The sequence below is a fragment of the Bubalus kerabau genome, chromosome 5, assembly GCF_029407905.1.
Source record: "Bubalus kerabau isolate K-KA32 ecotype Philippines breed swamp buffalo chromosome 5, PCC_UOA_SB_1v2, whole genome shotgun sequence".
Taxonomy (NCBI): Eukaryota; Metazoa; Chordata; class Mammalia; order Artiodactyla; family Bovidae; genus Bubalus; species Bubalus kerabau.
The window spans coordinates 94,623,591-94,641,290 of NC_073628.1; the positions used below are offsets into that span (position 1 = coordinate 94,623,591).

The 17,700-nt window shown below is 40.0% G+C and overlaps 1 protein-coding gene across 2 annotated transcripts in view; it reads left to right on the forward strand.

The window, feature by feature from the left end:
* The window catches only part of DNM3 (dynamin 3), a 660,520-nt gene extending 652,212 nt beyond the window's left edge, over positions 1-8,308 (forward strand). The window contains exons 21-22 of one of the 2 annotated variants that reach the window (XM_055582242.1): positions 6,982-7,026; positions 8,134-8,232. In XM_055582242.1, the coding sequence (XP_055438217.1) occupies positions 6,982-7,003 (22 nt within the window). In that variant the 3' untranslated portion in view covers positions 7,004-7,026; positions 8,134-8,232. Of the gene's footprint in view, positions 1-6,981; positions 7,027-8,133 lie in introns of both variants that reach the window. The other variant, XM_055582241.1, reaches the window with a different exon arrangement.
* The last annotated feature ends 9,392 nt before the right edge of the window (positions 8,309-17,700 follow it).

The window sequence follows — 17,700 nt, forward strand, 5'->3', positions numbered from 1 at the left end:
GTTTTGCATTTTTCTATATTTCAAAAGTTTCCTTTGGTTAAAGGAAAATATTGTGGATAACCACTGGTGTGTTCTTAGATCAGCACAAACCATGTCATAGAAAATTGGAAATCTGTTTTCCAAGTTTCTTTGCACTGGTTTTATGCAGTCATAAACAATGGCATTTGTCACCTTTGGCTTTTGCTCTAGGTTTATAACCCTACAGTTTCCCTGTCTCAGCTGTCTCATCTTGTGTGTACATTTTTGTTTTATTTTACTTCTAAGCTATTTCTAATAGAACCCACCCTCTCTCCTGGAATTTCAGCATCATGTTGGAAAATATTTTCACTTTACTGCAGTACTGTGTCATGTGATCAGTATTAATCCCATTTCCCAAAGGGTTTGCATCCTGTTAAAAGGAGATGTCAATGTAAGTGAAGTCACAAGCTCTAGGATGTGCAGAGTTTAGAGGACAGCATTCATATCAGGTGTTTAGATGGGAATGTCACTTACTGAGCTTTCTAAGTATTCCCCATACACTTCAGGTCTTTCGTGTAACTGCCCCCTGATTCCTCCAATGTTGCCTGAACAACAGATGCAGCTCCATCATGTCTAGTATAATAAAACATACAGTGATTTTAGGATTTTGAAAAATGAACTGTGTGTTTATTTGATGGGTAAATCTATTTTATTGTCACATGCTAAATCTTGCATGCTTATTGACTAATTGGACCTGCCATCAACTCAGTTGTGGACAGATGATTGAAATAGTATTGATTTAGAACAGATATATTACATTTTCAGATGTCATCTACCAAAATGACTCCTCTGAATATTGCTTCTAGCTGTAGTCTGTAACATAGAAGAGCAGTAGGGTCTGTTTAATTAGCAAATTGCCTACTTGTTCAGATAATAACATTGTTCCAAAACATGATAATAAAACCAAGTTCCTGTGATATAACTATAAGCCTTCTGACTTTAGAATTAAAGAGTAGTCATATATATTCATTTTATGACTTTTTAGTATAGACTGTAGCCATAATTCTCAAGTATGAAATGGGACCTAATACCAGTATGTGACAAATGTTGATGTTTCTGTGTACACACATACTTTCTATGCATGTGTCTCTATACAGACTATGTGTATAGTATATACATAGTAAATTTGTGTAAGTACATGTATTTTGTGCCCTTTTGGGCAAGTAGGTTTAAAATTACTTGTTAAAATGCCACGAGCATGAATGTGATTGTATGTGTATCGTGTATATATGTATATGTATGGGTGTAAATATGTATACATGTGCTTTGTATGTGTGAGTATGAATTATTTTTTAAACTATGCTAATACAGGAGTTAGCCTTAGAGTATCTGCCATAATACGTGATAACAGTGGTTCATTTCCCAAACATACATGAGATGTACAAAATTTTTTTGTATTGTATTCATTCTGAGAGGCACAAGGCTCAGAATTTCCATGACAACATGGTAGAATAACATCTGCAGGCAAAATAATAATAATAATTTACAGACATTTACATCTAAATTCACAACATTGCTCTTAAAGAAGAAATTATCTTTGCCAATATAGCTAGCTCATAGTAAGTGTAAGATCTGTAAACCTACCTTTAAGATCACTGATAGAGTTATAAAAATTATTCTTAGATTGCTGAGCTGAATCTTTTAAAGCTAAGTTGGTCTATATAGTCATCTTCTTCTCTATGGTAAATGTCAAAATTTTAGAGGGATCTAGCAGTATAATAATACAAGTAGTGGATTTTTCTGAGTAAATTGCTTAAAATGCAGGGAAGAAGTTATGTAATACCTCAAAGGCAAGTCATCTATTCACTTTTTCAGGTAGACATTTTTCATTTGTCGGACAGTATAATTATTTGAAATTGATAGGAATCTCCTTAACATTGAGAATAAAGCTTAAATAGTAGGTCTTTGAACTATGGAACTCGATGAAAGAAGATAATATTTGAGACTCAAGCCATGAGTTTTATATTATTTCACCAAGAGGGCTGAAAGCTATGAACTCAGAGTTTAATGTGAATGAGGCTGTTGATAGTTTCCAAGAAACAGTTATTGGTTCACTAGATCACTCATTCCTTTCTCAAAAGCTCAAGTGTGTCTTTTAGATAATCTTCAGTCATCCTGTTCAGTTGGTATGTTTAACATTATGTGGTGTTCTGTATTGTGAAATTTTAAGATTTTGAAGCATATGTTGTATATGCCTTGCTATCTGTATATATGTGTAAGAATGTTGGTATATATGAGAACAAAAGACAGGGAACTCAAGGAAGAATCTCCTGTTTGTCTTAAGACCTGTTCATACCGGTATATTGGTGAGACTTCTCACCTGTCTGGGCTTCCCTGGTGGCTCAGACGGTAAAGAACCCAACAGCAATATGGGAGACCTGGGTTGGGAAGATCCCCTGGAGAAGGGAATGGCAACCCACTCCAGTATTCTTGCCTGGAGAATTCCATGGACAGAGAAATCTGGCAGGCTTCAGTCCATGGGGTCGCAAAGAGTCAGACATGACTGAGCGACTTTCACACACACACACACACACACTCACCTCTCTGGTCTGAGGTTTTACACATGGCTCAGCTCAAGGCTTCATTTCTTTTTTATTTTTACCCTCTGATTTCTTAATGTAATGTTTTTTAAATTACTGTAAAATTATTCTGTCTAATCTCTTGCATTGTCTGTTGTCAATTTGATAAAAATGATCCTTCCCAATCAGAAATTCCACCATTACTTGATTTTTGTTTAATTTCATATGTATAGCCTTTGGTTTGCTTGCCTATGTTTCTTTTCTCTCCCTTTTCAAAATCAAACTCGTTTTTTTGCTTTTTTTATATTAAGAAGGAGTGTACAGAAGCAAAATCTTGCCTTTTATGTCAATTCTTTAATTTGAACCAGAATACTTTTCACTGTCAGAATCCTGAAAAAGCGTTTTTCAGGATTTCTTAATGCTGATATATATGGATGGACTCTGTGAATGGACATTTTGAAGCAACTTCCTTTAAATCCTGTATCATTCTAGAAGGTCATGTGTACCTGTTGTGAAAATGTGAAGCTGTACTATTGAACCTGAAATAAATGATAACATTTGAAGGACTCCCCCTTCCTCATTCTTGTATATATTTGAGTCATGTCTTTGCTTATCGGTAAGATCTGACTTGTAAATACTTAGAACTCTTTTTAATCCAATTGTCCCAGAATTACCAGTATGGAGAATGATAGCATTTGACATTAGTGTCATTAATTTGGGGAAGAATGAGATTTTTAAAGGGAGCAAGTTGAACAAATCAAAGGCAGGAGAGTGGGAAACATTTTACTACTGACTTGAAATCATTGTTTTACTAAGTTAAAGAAGGACACAAACCTTCGGCTGCTGGAGTGTGCAAAGTGACACTTGCCAAGAAGCACCGCGACACTTAGCTATTGAAAAGGAAGTGATTCTGAAAATCTAGGTCTACAGAAGGCATTTCTTACAGAAAGTAATTGAGCTTCTGACTCAACAGTTGACCTCCATTGTTTACTCATGGTGTGTTGATGGGAGAAGTTACCACTTTTCATTTCCCCAGTATTAAGAAAATGGAAGAGTGTTCAGTAGTTACACATGTCCTTATCCCAGCTGAATTTCCAGAGGATAGAGAAAGACTCTTTGTAAAAAGGGAATGGGAGGAGAGAAATTTTGATTTACTTTCCCTTTGTGTTTAGGATAGACTCCTTGTGGAAAGATGAATTGGAAAGACTGTTGGGTTAATTCACACTTTCCTGTTGTAATTTCTTTCTCATGTCTATACATGTTCTGTGAGAGGATCCATAAGTGTCTTCAGAGGAAGCCTCTTAATGGAAGAAAGAGTCAGGATGTGAATCCTGCTGTGCCCTTGTGTTGTGCATGCCTTACTGCATGATTCTTATTCAGAATTGTTCCTGATAGAAATACCCAAACCGAAGGACCTTATTGTAACTGTTTGGCAGATTTCCATTTGTATTTTTAAAATAGTTCTGACATCAATGTAAATATCTGCCCAATTAGTTTTCAAGATTCTTGTTTTTCTGCTGGAATCTTTAAATCTCATCCTGAGAAGTACTCATTTCATCACACACCTGACATTGCCCCTTTTAAGACCATTTCTTGGAGTTCTTTCACACTGAGGCAGCCTGATACTTAGAGAGTGCACGCAAGAGATGTTGGCTAAAACTACAACTTTAATTTGGAGTTTCCCAAAGTCCACTCCATGAGATTTTAATGTTTTACACATTCATACACCAAGACCCTCTCGATTAAATATACTTGGGAAAAGATGACTAAAAATTAAAGGTTTCTTCACTAGAAGACTCTACAGAAGCTCTCATATCAGATTACAGGGCTAGTGTCTCCATGTTTCTCAGATTTATTTTAACATCAATGCTTTGTTCATAGAGCATCTATGAACTATACTACAGGACTAGTGTTCTGAGGTACATGCCTTAGGAAGCACTGTTTTAGTGGCTTTAGGCCAGGTTCAGTTCAGTTCAGTCGCTCAGTTGTGTCCGACTCTTTGCAACCCCATGAACCGCAGCACACCAGGCCTCTGTATCCATCACCAAATGCCAGAGTCTAACCAAACCCACGTCCATTGAGTCCATGATGCCATCCAACCATCTCATCCTCTGCTGTCCCCTTCTCCTCCTGCCCTCAATCTTTCCCAGCATCAGGGTCTTCTCAAATGAGTCAGCTCTTTGCCTCAGGCAAATGCATTGAGTGAGATTATCCCAGTACAGACCATCACTAACACAAAGTTGGGTGATAAAATGTCATCATAACCAGAGATCCCAATTTAGGACCGTCTTCCTGGTATTCTGGTGCTTTGTCACAGTGGGGTCTGAGACCCAACCAGGTAGGTCACATAGGAGCAGGAGACCTGAAAGCAGATAGCGACAGACATGCCATGAGTCCTAGGGAGCCTTGTGGAGAACTCAGAACATTTTCAATATGACTTTGACTCTCTCACTCCAAAGTGAGAGAAAGTACTGAAGGCTTGGGAAAGTGAGACAAGAAAAGCAATAAGAACAGGCCTTCTTCTCAATGCTTCTCTGATGATCTCCACTTTTAAGTCAACTTAGATCTCTCCCTTCACAAGAATACACTGGAAGTCATGTAATTACCTGAGAAAGTTATACTGAGCGGAGTCCCAGTATTTTCAGCAAATGCCTTCAAGCATTTTAGCATTGGGTTAAGTAACATAGAGCAGCAGTCCACAGCCTTTTTGGTTCCAGGGATTGGTTTCGTGGAAGACAATTTTTCCACTCCTTTGAATTAATTACATTACCCCTAATGTATTCTTGTGAAGGGAGAGATCAAAGTTGACTTAAAAGTGGAGATCATCAGAGAAACATTGAGAAGAACACCTGTTCTTACTGCCTTTCTTGTCTCACTTTCCCAAGCCTTCAGGCTCACCCACTTCTCAGGGATGTGAAGTTATCTAAGTGATGGGCAAAGGAAACAAGCAGAGCATGTTTTGTGAGATTGTAACAGAAGAGAACAAAGTTATAAGGAAGGCCTTTCCAGGGCTCTTGCCAGAGGAATGTCACCATAAGAACAGATTGCAGCATTGAGGTAGATCCAAGAGAATGTGGATAATTCATCATTCTTATGAATAATGGGGTCTTTTATGTATATATGAATTATGCCCATGTTCCACACACAGGTTTTCCTGCCCCTCTACTTCCTGTTTTGGCCAAACGATTCTCTGAAGTTATTTTCAGAAAACTTAAGGAGGTATAACCTGAAATGATCATCTTAACTAGGGAGAATTTGCTTGTACAGTGAATGCTGGCATGATGAGTTTTCAAAAGTGCTAGCAACTCAGTATCCCCACTCAGTAGTCCAAACTCAACACTTCAAGTTTCAACTGTTAGAAGTGGCAACAATAGAAAGTTCCTTTGTTGCCCTTCATATAAAAAGCCCCAGTATTTTCAGCAAATGCCTTCAAGCATTTCAGCATTGTGTTAAGTAACACAGAGCAGCAGTCCTCAGCCTTTTTGGCTCCAGGGATCGGTTTCGTGGAAGACAATTTTTCCACTGACCAGGGCAGAGGTTCAGGGGGTGGGGATGATTTCAGGATGATTCAAATGCATTACATTTATTGTGCACTTTATTTCTAATTATTATTACTTCAGCTCAGTCTCAGATCATCAGTCATTATATCCCCAGAGGTTGGAAATCCCTGATATAGAAAATTCTGGAAAAGAAATAGTAAAAAAAAAAAAAAAATTGCCAAGATCCATAATAGAAGTAGCTCTGAGCCAATGTATGGTGTCATCACCAAGCATGCCTTTTTGGCAACAAGTGGAAAGTTAGATACAGGACGAGTGAAGAGGAAAGAAAAGAGCTAAGGGGATAAATGTATACACATTTCTCCAGTGGTTGAAGCAAACATTCTAGTTGTTCATGAAATATATTCCAAGACATAAAGCTTCTGACCCTGTTTCTGGACTAGAACACCAAACTCAAACAGGAAGGCACTTTGGCATATGCTGACAAAATGTCCCTTCAGCACTGTGGACTTGCTGTTCAGTTTAATGGCTCACCTCCCCACCCTGCTGAGGTCATTAAAGTGTTCTAAAGCCCCTTCAGAACTCAAAAATAGTTTCTGTTTGCTGGGCAGGTGATAAATCTCACCAAGCCTGACAGGAATTTAATTACACTTTCTTCACAAAAACACTAGGGATACCCATTACCTGGATCTCTAAAGCTAAAGGCTTGCAGACCCCCCACAGTTGAAAGGTTACGGACCCATAATAAGTTCTTCATCATATAAATGGATGGGAGACCTCCTTAAGTGCAGCCAGCTTAAATTGGACCAAAGAAAAATTGGTCTTGGACTTTAGGAAAGGTAAGATCATTTTTCACTGTTGCTAAGAAATACCCCCGTCAGCTTGGCTGCATTAACATTTTATAGAAGATGAAAAAGAAGTTTGTTTTTGTTTTTGTTTTTTTGTAGACCTCCTTGCTCCACTCACTGAAGTGTTACAGAAGTAAGATGGAAGTGAGTATGTTGTTGAACACCTGGACGAGTAGCCAAAAAGAAGTCCCACAGGGAGCGGGGTACTGAACTAACCTCGCAGTTCTATGGCTTGCTGTAATGTTGAGCTCATTACCAGTTGAGTTAGAAAGAGGAAATTAAATGTAGACTTTTGCAGGAAACCCATGGGAAAGCTTCACTGGCCTGCTGTTTTCCTACTTACAGAGCTGTGCGTTGCTGTGTAGCCTTTACTGTATCTTCTCTACCAGCCCATCATCCAGAGAGGCTGACGTCAAAACTAACCACATCTCTGGACCCTTCTTTCACAACCAGTGAACCTGACAAGATGCAAGCCAGGCTAGGGATACAGAAAAAGAACCAGCAAACCAAATTTCACTTACCCTGGACCCAGTTCAGAATAAATCAGAGCTTCAGTTGCACCTAACTCGGAGTCAAAGAGAAATTTTACAAAATCCTCACGTCACCATGAACCGGATGTAGCCTCCAAGTTTGCCTGGGCCTAGAAAGGCTATCACATCAGGATTTTCACCTGGAGGAAATTCTCATTTCCAGCCCTTTTCTCCAAGATTGACCCCTGATATTTTCCACCTTGTGACTACATTGCTCATCTGGTCTCTTGCTGCCTTCTACTGTCCCTCATCTTAAAAAAAAATTTCCCCTGTCATATTGCTCTATCAACTCCCTCTCCCCCTATGGAGATTTCACAACATTTATTGAAATCTTTGAAAATAACTGAATGTCACAAAATCAGGGTTGGGAAACAAATACTCAAGTTATAAAGGTATGTGGCTCTGGTACTATTCCCAGTTTTCCTGAATATGATTGCATGAATATCATTCCATGGTACAAAATAATATGGGTTTGGAGTAGGCTTAAATGGCTCATACCTAGCACATGACTGGTAGCCAGGAAACAGCCCAGGAGCTGCTTACTATGCCACGTGATCTCTCATTTCCCTTGCATGTCTGCATGTTTTTTGTCTGATTTAAATTTGATTTTTGTGGGATTATTTTTGCATGCTCTTATTTGGATTTGTTTTCTGGTTTAAACATTGTTTTCTTCCTCTGCATCTATGTTTTTCTTTTTATTATTTTGTTTTGTTTTCACTAGGCGACCCCCTCCTGCAGTTCCTGGACGACCATCCTAACCCCCATCATTCATCTCCTTTTGTGTCCAACAACATGTCTATCTGTGGTATTTAAAAGCCTTTCATTTGCACTGTATGTCATATGTACAGAAAAACTTTTATTTTTGATCCATGTCTATAATAAAAACAAAGTTTATTCTATATAAAAAATGAAATGTGTTCTGTTTCTTTTTCTAAAGAAGATCCAAGTTAAAATAGGAGTTTGTTTCAACTAAAACCAGGTATGGTGAAAAATACGTAATTTGACCTGCAAAGGAGCTTCAATTGAAAATGACTGATTTTAAGTTCTTAAAGCATTGTGATTTAGGATGATATTTGGTGGAGAATAGTAATCGATCTTCAGTTGAAATGTCTGTCCAATAGAAGAGTGAAAGATGAAGCAAAAATCCTGGGTGTCTAGAAAAGACACAGAGAACCGAATAAATTCAGTCTGCTCCCAGGAATCTCATTAATAATTATTATTGCACAAAGACATTTTGGAGGAGGAAAAGGGGACAACAGAGGATGAGATGGTTGGATGGCATCACCGACTCGATGGACATGAGTTTGAGCAAGCTCCTGGAGTTGGTGATGGACCATGCTGCGATTCATGGGGTCACAAAGAATCAGACACAACTGAGCGACTGAACTGATTTGAAGCAACTGAACTGAACTGAAAAAATGAAGACATTTTTTCCTATTTTCATTGTTTTTTAGGTGACAAAGTACATAAGATTATGTTAGATTATGGGAGAAATTTTTGGTCTGAAACATGTAAACCTCATATATTCTATTTGGCAAGTTCAGGGGAAAAAACACAGCATTCGAGTAAAAGTACAAGGCAAAGAAATGTTGCCACATTGAGAAGATTCCTAATGATGTCAGTAAAGTACTGGAAGAACAAAATCTTTATGAGTTTTCAGGAAGAGAACTTTTTTTATACCTTAATCCTCAAATGATAATTTCAACTCTGAAATTTTAAGCTATCATTAAAAACTAATCCCAAAGACTTACCCAAATAAAATGATAATTATTAACACACTATTGACCGGGGGATTTTTGTAGAAACTGATGTCTGTGGCTGGTGATTTGTTATATAAATGACTGTTGAAACACTCAGAACAATAATGCTTGTGTAACAAAAGATGAATTAATATGTCTGTGGTCAATAAGTTGTTAAGGTAACATAGTTTATCCTGCCAAATATGTGATCTGAAGCTTTCCACTAAAGGCTTGAGATTTAATTCAGAGTTTTCCTTTTGAATATTTATTTGGTCTATGTTAGAGTTTTAAAGGATCTCCTCTTGGATCACTTCTCCATGTGCCTTGCTTTAGCACATGAAGAAAGAAACTACAGGATGGGAAAGTAAAACACTGTTGATCAGGACTCGGTGTTCCACTCACTTCCTGGCTGACCTAGACAAGCACTGGCAAGGAGAGGCAGCTCAGATGTGGGCAAGAACCACCTCAGTACAGCAATGAGGACCCTCACTACCAATGTCCTTTCTATGGGCCATAAAAATCTTTTTCAAGGACTACATGTTCCTCCCCAAAATGCAAAACCAGCTTATCTCTCAGGTGAAAATTTTCATCTTGCATGTTAATATATCACTGTGTATTTGCATCACAGGTCCAGTGACTGAGAGTTAGAAGCACTGGTGACTAAGGAAATTCAAAGACACCAAAGCAGAGGGTCAACCAAAGCTCAACTTTACCTCAAAGTGACTGAACTGATGCAGACTACCACACAGCTTGCAGTCTGTTGCCCTTCCTTTCACCTTCAGTCTAGACATTTAACTTTTTAAATCAGTATTCTTATCGTGTAACATTCTCATTTGATAGCATTCTCATCCCAACAGACCCAGAGTTCCTGGGTTATATCACACCACCTCCCCAAATACAAACAGAGGTTGTCAACAGGAAGGAAAACCTCAGTTCATTTCTTTTTTTAAGTGTTTGGTATTTTTCCACTCTCTGAAACTTGAACTTGTTTCTATGTGCAATGTTATAGCATTTAGATGTTTAAAACTTAGATTGATCTGATGACCATGAGAAAGTAAAGCTGAAGTCATAGTTGAATGAAATGATTCCCTGGCAATCCTAATCCATCTCTTCAACCAACAGGTATGGCCCCATCCTCACATTAGACTGGTGAGAAGAAAGGGGACTGACGGGATGGGGTGGTGGGGGTGGGAAGAAGCCTGGAGTAAAATTAAACTATTCAGAGGTTTGTTCATATTTCTTTATTGTTCCTACCATTTCTGTGTTTTATAGTATACCCTTGCTCAGCTCTCCCTCCCTCCTCACCCCTCAATATTGGATAGAGAGCTGAAGAAGTACAGTTCTTCAGAGTTGAATCAGGATCTTTGGGAGAAATAAACTATTATATCTTTAATACATATTCTTAAGTATTCCCATCCCTTTATATATCAAACATTCCTTGAATTTATAAGAATGTCCTAGTTACTGGGAATACCAGATACATTAATAGGATAAAAGTAGCTGACAAAATAGGGAAATAAGAAATTCTAATATAAGCTATGACAGGAAAAATTTTTGGACTTTTTTCCAGGGAGAACTGTTACTGACTTCCATGCTAAAGCAACTATTTGAGTCCTAGAATCAGATTATCCACTTGACCCAAAGCCTGCTAGCATTCTAGAATGTGGTGATTTTGACCTCTGACAAAAAAATAACAGAACTCATTTCAGCCAATCAGAAACCAAACTTTTCATTTCTCATGGAATAGTATAATAGAAGACTCTAAATCACGTTAAGTGTGGGTTGAGAAAGACATAGTGGGATTGAAACTGAAGCAGTCTGTTGTTAACTTTGCTTTGGCTTCTAACAAGAAGGCTTTAGATTCAGAAGGTGTCCTGCATTGGTCTTCCACTGGACGCAGTGAGAGGAGTGAGAGTCCTCCAGCCTCTAGCTAGAAACTCGCAGACCACGCAAGAGATGGAGAAAAGAGAACTAAAGGTAGGGAAAAGAAAAAAAAAAACAAAAACTTGCTGTACTCTCCTTAGAGATTTCCACTGGTGATATATGTCTGTAAGCCTTGGGAGCCACATGTACACTGAAGCATTTTTCAGCAAACATCCTCAAAGTTGAGAGCCAAGAGGAGATAAGGAGATAACCTCAGCTGTTCACATACAAACATGGACACCTTCAGTGGGTTTGGAGCTTGGACCCTTCAGTCCCCTTCATCCCTGAGTTTGAAAAATACTGTACTTGACAACATCTGTTTTATAACTCAGCACTAAGTATAATTTTTTTTTAAACTCAGAAAATTGATATTGGAATCTTTAGTCCAGTTCCATAAGATTCTGAAATAAATCTTTGCAACTGTGAATCCATTTCAAAGACATGAACCTCATCCACAGAGAGAAAAGATAGCTAAAAAAGAAGAAAACCTCTATTGCCCTTTATAATCCTATAGAATCTATATCTGAATAAATCAGATGGAGCTCAAATGCCACCACACCCCTGTATGTTCCTCATTTAAATGGACACACTAGCTGCCTTCATTACCATAATATACACCTGATTTTTAAAAAAACTTTTTATTTTGTATTGGGGTATAACCAATTCACAAATGTTGTGAGTTCAGGTGACTAGCACAGGGACTCGGTCATGCATATACGTGTATCCATTCTCCCCCAAACTTCCATCCCATCCAGGCTACCACGTAACATTGAGCAGAGTTCCTTGTGCTACACAGTAGGTCCTTGTTGGCTATCTGTTTTAAATATAGCAGTATGTACATCTCCAACCCAAACTCCTTAATTATCCCTTCCTCCCGTCCTTCCCCCCAATAAGTTCATTCTCCAAGTCTTTGAGCCTCTTTTTTTGTTTTGTAAGTCCATTTGAATATACATCTGTATTTTGATTTTTTAATACTATAAATTACTATCAGATCACAGTACTGTCAACATTTAAGATTGGATCAGGTGGTAGGTTGTTGGATGAGTCAACGCTATAAACTGCTACTCTCATGCTTTTTTTTAATCAAATCACATTTTACAGTACTCCTTACCAGGTCCTAATCTCACCACAGCTCACATCTTCAGTGATCCTCTTGAGCGGGCACACAGTAAAGACAGTCTTAGCAAGCCCCAGGGTCCAAAGAGACTTACGATCCTCAAGAGAGTAACACTGAAGTGGGTCCTCCCTCTCAAAACAGCTGCTAACAAAGGATATTTTTGAAGCTCCGTATAACCCAATGGAAAAACAAGTCTTTCAGATCCTTAAGGGCTCACTTTTCATCCTCCTCTCTCTGGCTGTATTTTAGAGGCAGCAAAGAGAAGTTAGCGCCAAGGAGACTGTTCTTCCTCCTGCTGCTTTTTTCTCTTTTAAAGACAGAAACGCTTTCAGCCTCAAACACAAAAGCTGCCTGGGGCCTAAAGATCTGTTTATTTTGCAGCTTACAAAGAGCAGGAGACCCGCAGTATTCTCACTGACCAGAGTCCAAGTGTTCTTGGGCTCTGCAAAAGGCCCCCGGGCCGTCCTGTAAGTGAGCTGGGAAAAGCAGAAGCAGCCCCCTTAGCTGGGGAAAGCTAGCTTTTCAGGGGCCTGAGGGGACAGTACCCCTCGACCTCAGCTCTGGTAAATGTGCTCCACCACCCCTGCAAAAGTACAGTCAAGGGACTGGAGAGCTAGTTTGTTAGGGCACAAGACCTCACTCAGGCTGATCCTGAAACCCAGGTGCCGGCCGCTGCTGGATGATGACAGAAAAGGCCATGCCTTTCTAAGGCTCTTCCTTGGGCACTCTTACCCCTGTATCATACTACGGGCGAGATGGCACCTGTACCGTGGTGTTGCTAGGCCCCTGGTGCCCAGCAGATGTTGGCCTGTGGGGAAGCAGAGCCTCCCTTATCTCTGGGGAGTCTTCCTGTTAATTACAGTAACACATCTGGGAAGAAAAGGGCTTTTTGATTTGGCTGGTGATTGCTATTGTTCCCTAAGTAAATGAGCCAAAGTTAATTGCACCTGTGAGCTGTAAAACCCTAAGCCAAAAGCAGTGGGCTGGTAAGCTAGCTCATTCCTACAGAACCTCAGCCATTTTTCCTCTGCCTCTGGCTGCAGCTAAGCTAGCCAGAGCCCTGTCAGTGGTCCGAGGAGCCGCCCTCCTCAGTCCTGATGGTTCCCAGGACCTTGGTCAAACCCTGGCTCTCACTTCAGCCCTGATCACTTTCCCCAAAATCAAACTTCCTCTAGAAATGGCATGGCCCCATTGTTAGAAGTTTGCATGGTTCTCAGGAAATTAGTCATTAGCGCCCCACAAGGCTCTGGTCCATATGTTCATTTATCTACCAACCTTCAGTTCTTTCTCCTTTATCTCCTGATGATTTTAGCTCCTGTTTCACTGTCATTCTCCTGTCTTAATTCTTGGAGATTTCCACCTACCTGTAGGTACACCTTCCAACACCCCACTTCCATCTCACTTCTCATTTCCTTGGACTTCACTCCTCCAATATCGTTGCCCTCCCCCCACCTCAGCTATTCACTTCCAAAGTCACAACCTTGTCTTTATCTTTTCTCCGGCCTTTACTTCCTGGCTTTCAGACCGCTTGAACCTCCAATCCATAGAACTTTGCCCTGTCCTTCATCTCCGTTTTTCACCCTTCTTGAGATTCATTCTCCTTCTTACTCAATTTAAATTCCATGACCAATCATTATAATCATGCCCATGTATAATTACTATTTTCCCTTGCCCTTCTCTCAGTCTGATTAATCACCATCCTGGGTAAATTCAACTCCCCATCTGCTCTAATTTGCACTCATGTAACTGTACAAGCTCAGCAAAACACACACACTCACCCAACTTCACTTTAAATTCATGACTACCAGTCTCAAGTGAGCCCTTCCTTACTACTGCTGGGCATTTATACTAAGCATCCCTAGTTCATCCACTCCCCCTGTGTCCCAAACTGGGTTTCATATCCCCTCATTCCATCAGTTCCCCTCACTCTCACATCTCAGCTGATTCTTTGCCTCCTACTTCCCTGAGAAAAGTGAAGCAATCAGAAAAGAACATCCACAGATTCCCACCACCTCATCTGTCCACTAGCCATCTACCCACTTACCTGCATCTCTGTCTAAACGTTGCGCCTTCCCACTTGTTCCCAGAGACCAACTCTTCTTCTCTTCCTGAAGCCAGTCCCTCCCCTGTGCTCACTTGCTCAAGAACATGACCTCAGCAGTTAATTCTCCCCTTTCTCACATCAACTATTACTTTCTACTGTTTCATTTCCATCAATATACAAACATTCTCCCATCTTAAAAAAAAAACAAAAACATTTTCTTTGCCCTCACCTCCCCTTTCAGTTTCTGTTCTATTTCCTGGTTCCCTTTTGATGCAAAACTTCCAGAGAGTTGCCTGTACTTGCTGATCCAATTTCTCTTCTCTTGTTCTCTTAAACTTACTTCAAATAGGTTTCTATTCTCACCACTCCACAAATATATATATATATATATATATATATATATATTAAGGGACACCAATCACCTCCTCCTTGATAAATCCAATCATCAATGCTCAGTCCTTGCTTTCTTGATTTTTCAGATTTTGATCTAATCCCAGTTGACCATCCCCTCTTCCTGAATCATTTGCACTTGGTTTCCAGGATTCTAAACTCTTGATCTTCCTCCTGCCTCAGTCGTTGTGCTTTCCAAATCTTTTTGTTTATTCTTCTCTCCAACATTTCACTTTGGATTTCTTAGTCCTCTTCTACATGAAATTCCTTCCTAGTGATTTCATCCAGTCACACAGCATTAAATGCCATTTATATACCAGCAAATCTTAAATTTATATCTTCATCCCATACATTGCTCCTGAAATTCAAACTCATATCCCCAACTCCTTACTCAGCATTTCATCTTGGGTGTCTACATTTCATACATGTCTACATGCCCCAAACTGAACTCCTGACCCTCCTCCCCAGAATCTTTACCCATATCTCCTGGACCCCCATCTCAATGGATGCCATCTCCATCTTTCAATTTGCTGAGGCCAAAAACCTCAAGTCATTTATGATTCTTCTCTTGTGTTCATGCCCTCCATCTAACATATTAGGAAGCTCTTGACTCTACTTGCAAACTATATCCAGAAGGTGACTGTTTTCCACCACTTCCTCTGCTATCACTGTGGTTTGTGGCACCATCATATCCCCTGCTTGGATTAATATCAGAGCCTCCTCTAACGCTTTCTGCTTCTACTCTTGCCCCACAGCACCCAGAATGAGCCTAGCCTCCCACATTCCCTCTCTGGCCTCCTCTTCTGCTCTCCTCGTTCACTTCATTTCGGCCACTCCTGGCTATTCCCCAAACACCTCATGCCTTCTTCTGCCTCTGCAGCGGCTCCTCCCTCTGCCTGGAATACTCTTCCCCTGAGACCGTGGATAATTCCCTCACTTCCTTCCAAACCTTTGGTTAAATGTTACCTTTTCTGTGAGACCTACCCAGACCCCCTTATTGAATTCCATTGCTACTTTTTCCTTTTTTGCTCAATAGCATTTATTACCTTCTGCTTATGTTTATCATCTGTCTCCTCTTGCTAGAATGTATGTTTCACTAGGTCAAGGAACTTTGTCTGTTTTACTCCTATGTAGGTGTATCTCAGGCAAACAGAACAAGCAGTATCTGTCATATAGATAGTGTTCAGTATCTGTTGAATGAATACATTTCTAAGGTTAAACATCATAAAATGTGAATGGTAGAAAGTGAATAGAGGTGGGCCTAGGTGGACAATAAATGTTTTAATAAATAGATATTGGGGGAAGAGAATAAGGGATAAAGAGGGACTTGATAAAGCATTAAAAGCAACAGCCTACCAGTTAGCCCTGGATGCATTTCAAGACTTATATTGAATTTCATTATAAAAAGGAGTATCAATAACTTCCACAAGATGGCACTATGTCCCAGGCCTGTTTTCCTGCATTCGAAGTTTGAACTATTGTAAAACTCTGTGTAACTGGTGCCCTCTGCTGGCTTGCTTTTGTTTTTGTTTTTTGACTTTGAGCCTTTGGTTTAAAGATGTAAGTGATGGGCTCTATATACTTCCTTGAACATGCTGTGTGAATTCTTAAATCCGTAATTTAAGCCAGCTGCCCAAAAGCACACTCAAAAGTTTATAGTACTGGCACAGCATACAGGCATAACACTGGTACCAGTCTGATTGCCACAGAGAACCACTGTGGTGTGGGGACACTCAGATCCATGCACGGCATTCTAACTACATACCAGTCACGCATCACACCACAAAATCCAGCACGCCTGCTGCCCTGTGGCTCTACCTCTCCTTGGTCCTTCCATCTCGACTACAATCCCTGGTACCATTTTGGAAGGATGGGCAAAACTGCCTTCCAATCCCTCTACCCTTGCTCTAGCTTGCCACCCTCCCACCTTACTTATAACTTATGGTAACAAGAAACAGAGCTGGGAGAAAGGAGTACAGCTTCTTATATAAATAAGTATTTGACAGGTTGGGCTTAATTAGAGGATAATTACAAGGATTTTTATTCCAATGCTACTCTTCCCTTCTGCCCCCCACCACCCACCCACATACACACACCATAATTAATATTCCCTGGAAATTTAAATCATTCATATCCTACTTGGACCCTTTCAGTGTGGTATAAATTTAGAAGGCTGATTAGACTACATACTTAAGTGATGAGTAACTTTCTCAGGAATCGTCACATTAGGGCCTGTTGGTCCTTAAGCAGGCCAGCACCCCTGTGCCAGCAGCAGCCCAAAGAAGCTGCCATATATGAGCTCATCACCCTTCAGGTAGCAATGCCTAAGGGCTTGGGATTTCTGAACATGTCCTTACAAGACATTTATAGCTTTTTTATTTGCACTCCCCGCCCCCCAAATTTTTGGATCCCATCTATATCCCTGGCTTGTGAAACTTTTTGGACTCACATGTAGAACGTTTATAAAATTTTTTGTCTTAAATTTTCTGTTCAAAGTTCAAAGGTGTCTCTCCTATAAGGGCTCCCCAGTGGTTCTGTAGCAAAGAATCCACCTAATAATACAGGAGACGTGGCAGGAGACGCAGGGTCAGGAAGATCCCCTGGAGAAGGAAATGGCAACCCACTCCAGTATTCTCACCTGGAAAATCCTATGGACAGAGAGGAGCCTGGTGGGCTACAGTCCATAGGGTCGCAAAAGAGTTGGACACGACTTAAGAGACTAAACAACAACAAAAACCCTCCTGTATAAGGCATGAACATTCACTTTCGTCACTAACAGTTTTATAGGCAATGACTGGATCTCTTTTAAGCCTTTCTTGCAGGCTGTGGTGGTTCTATTCTCTAATCTGGTTTCATAGGCCAGCCTCCTTTCCCTCAGATTCCTACCATTTTGGTTATTCCAGTTATCCTTCTGTGATCCTTTTCTAATTGCACTATAGCCTGGTTGTGAGGCCACCGATTCTATACAAAGAATTCCAAACACAAAAGTGCTGGATTCTGTTTATATCTCAATAACCTCCTCGATAATGCCCAGAATTCTGAGCCAGTGTCCTCCAGATACTACATATGGAACTA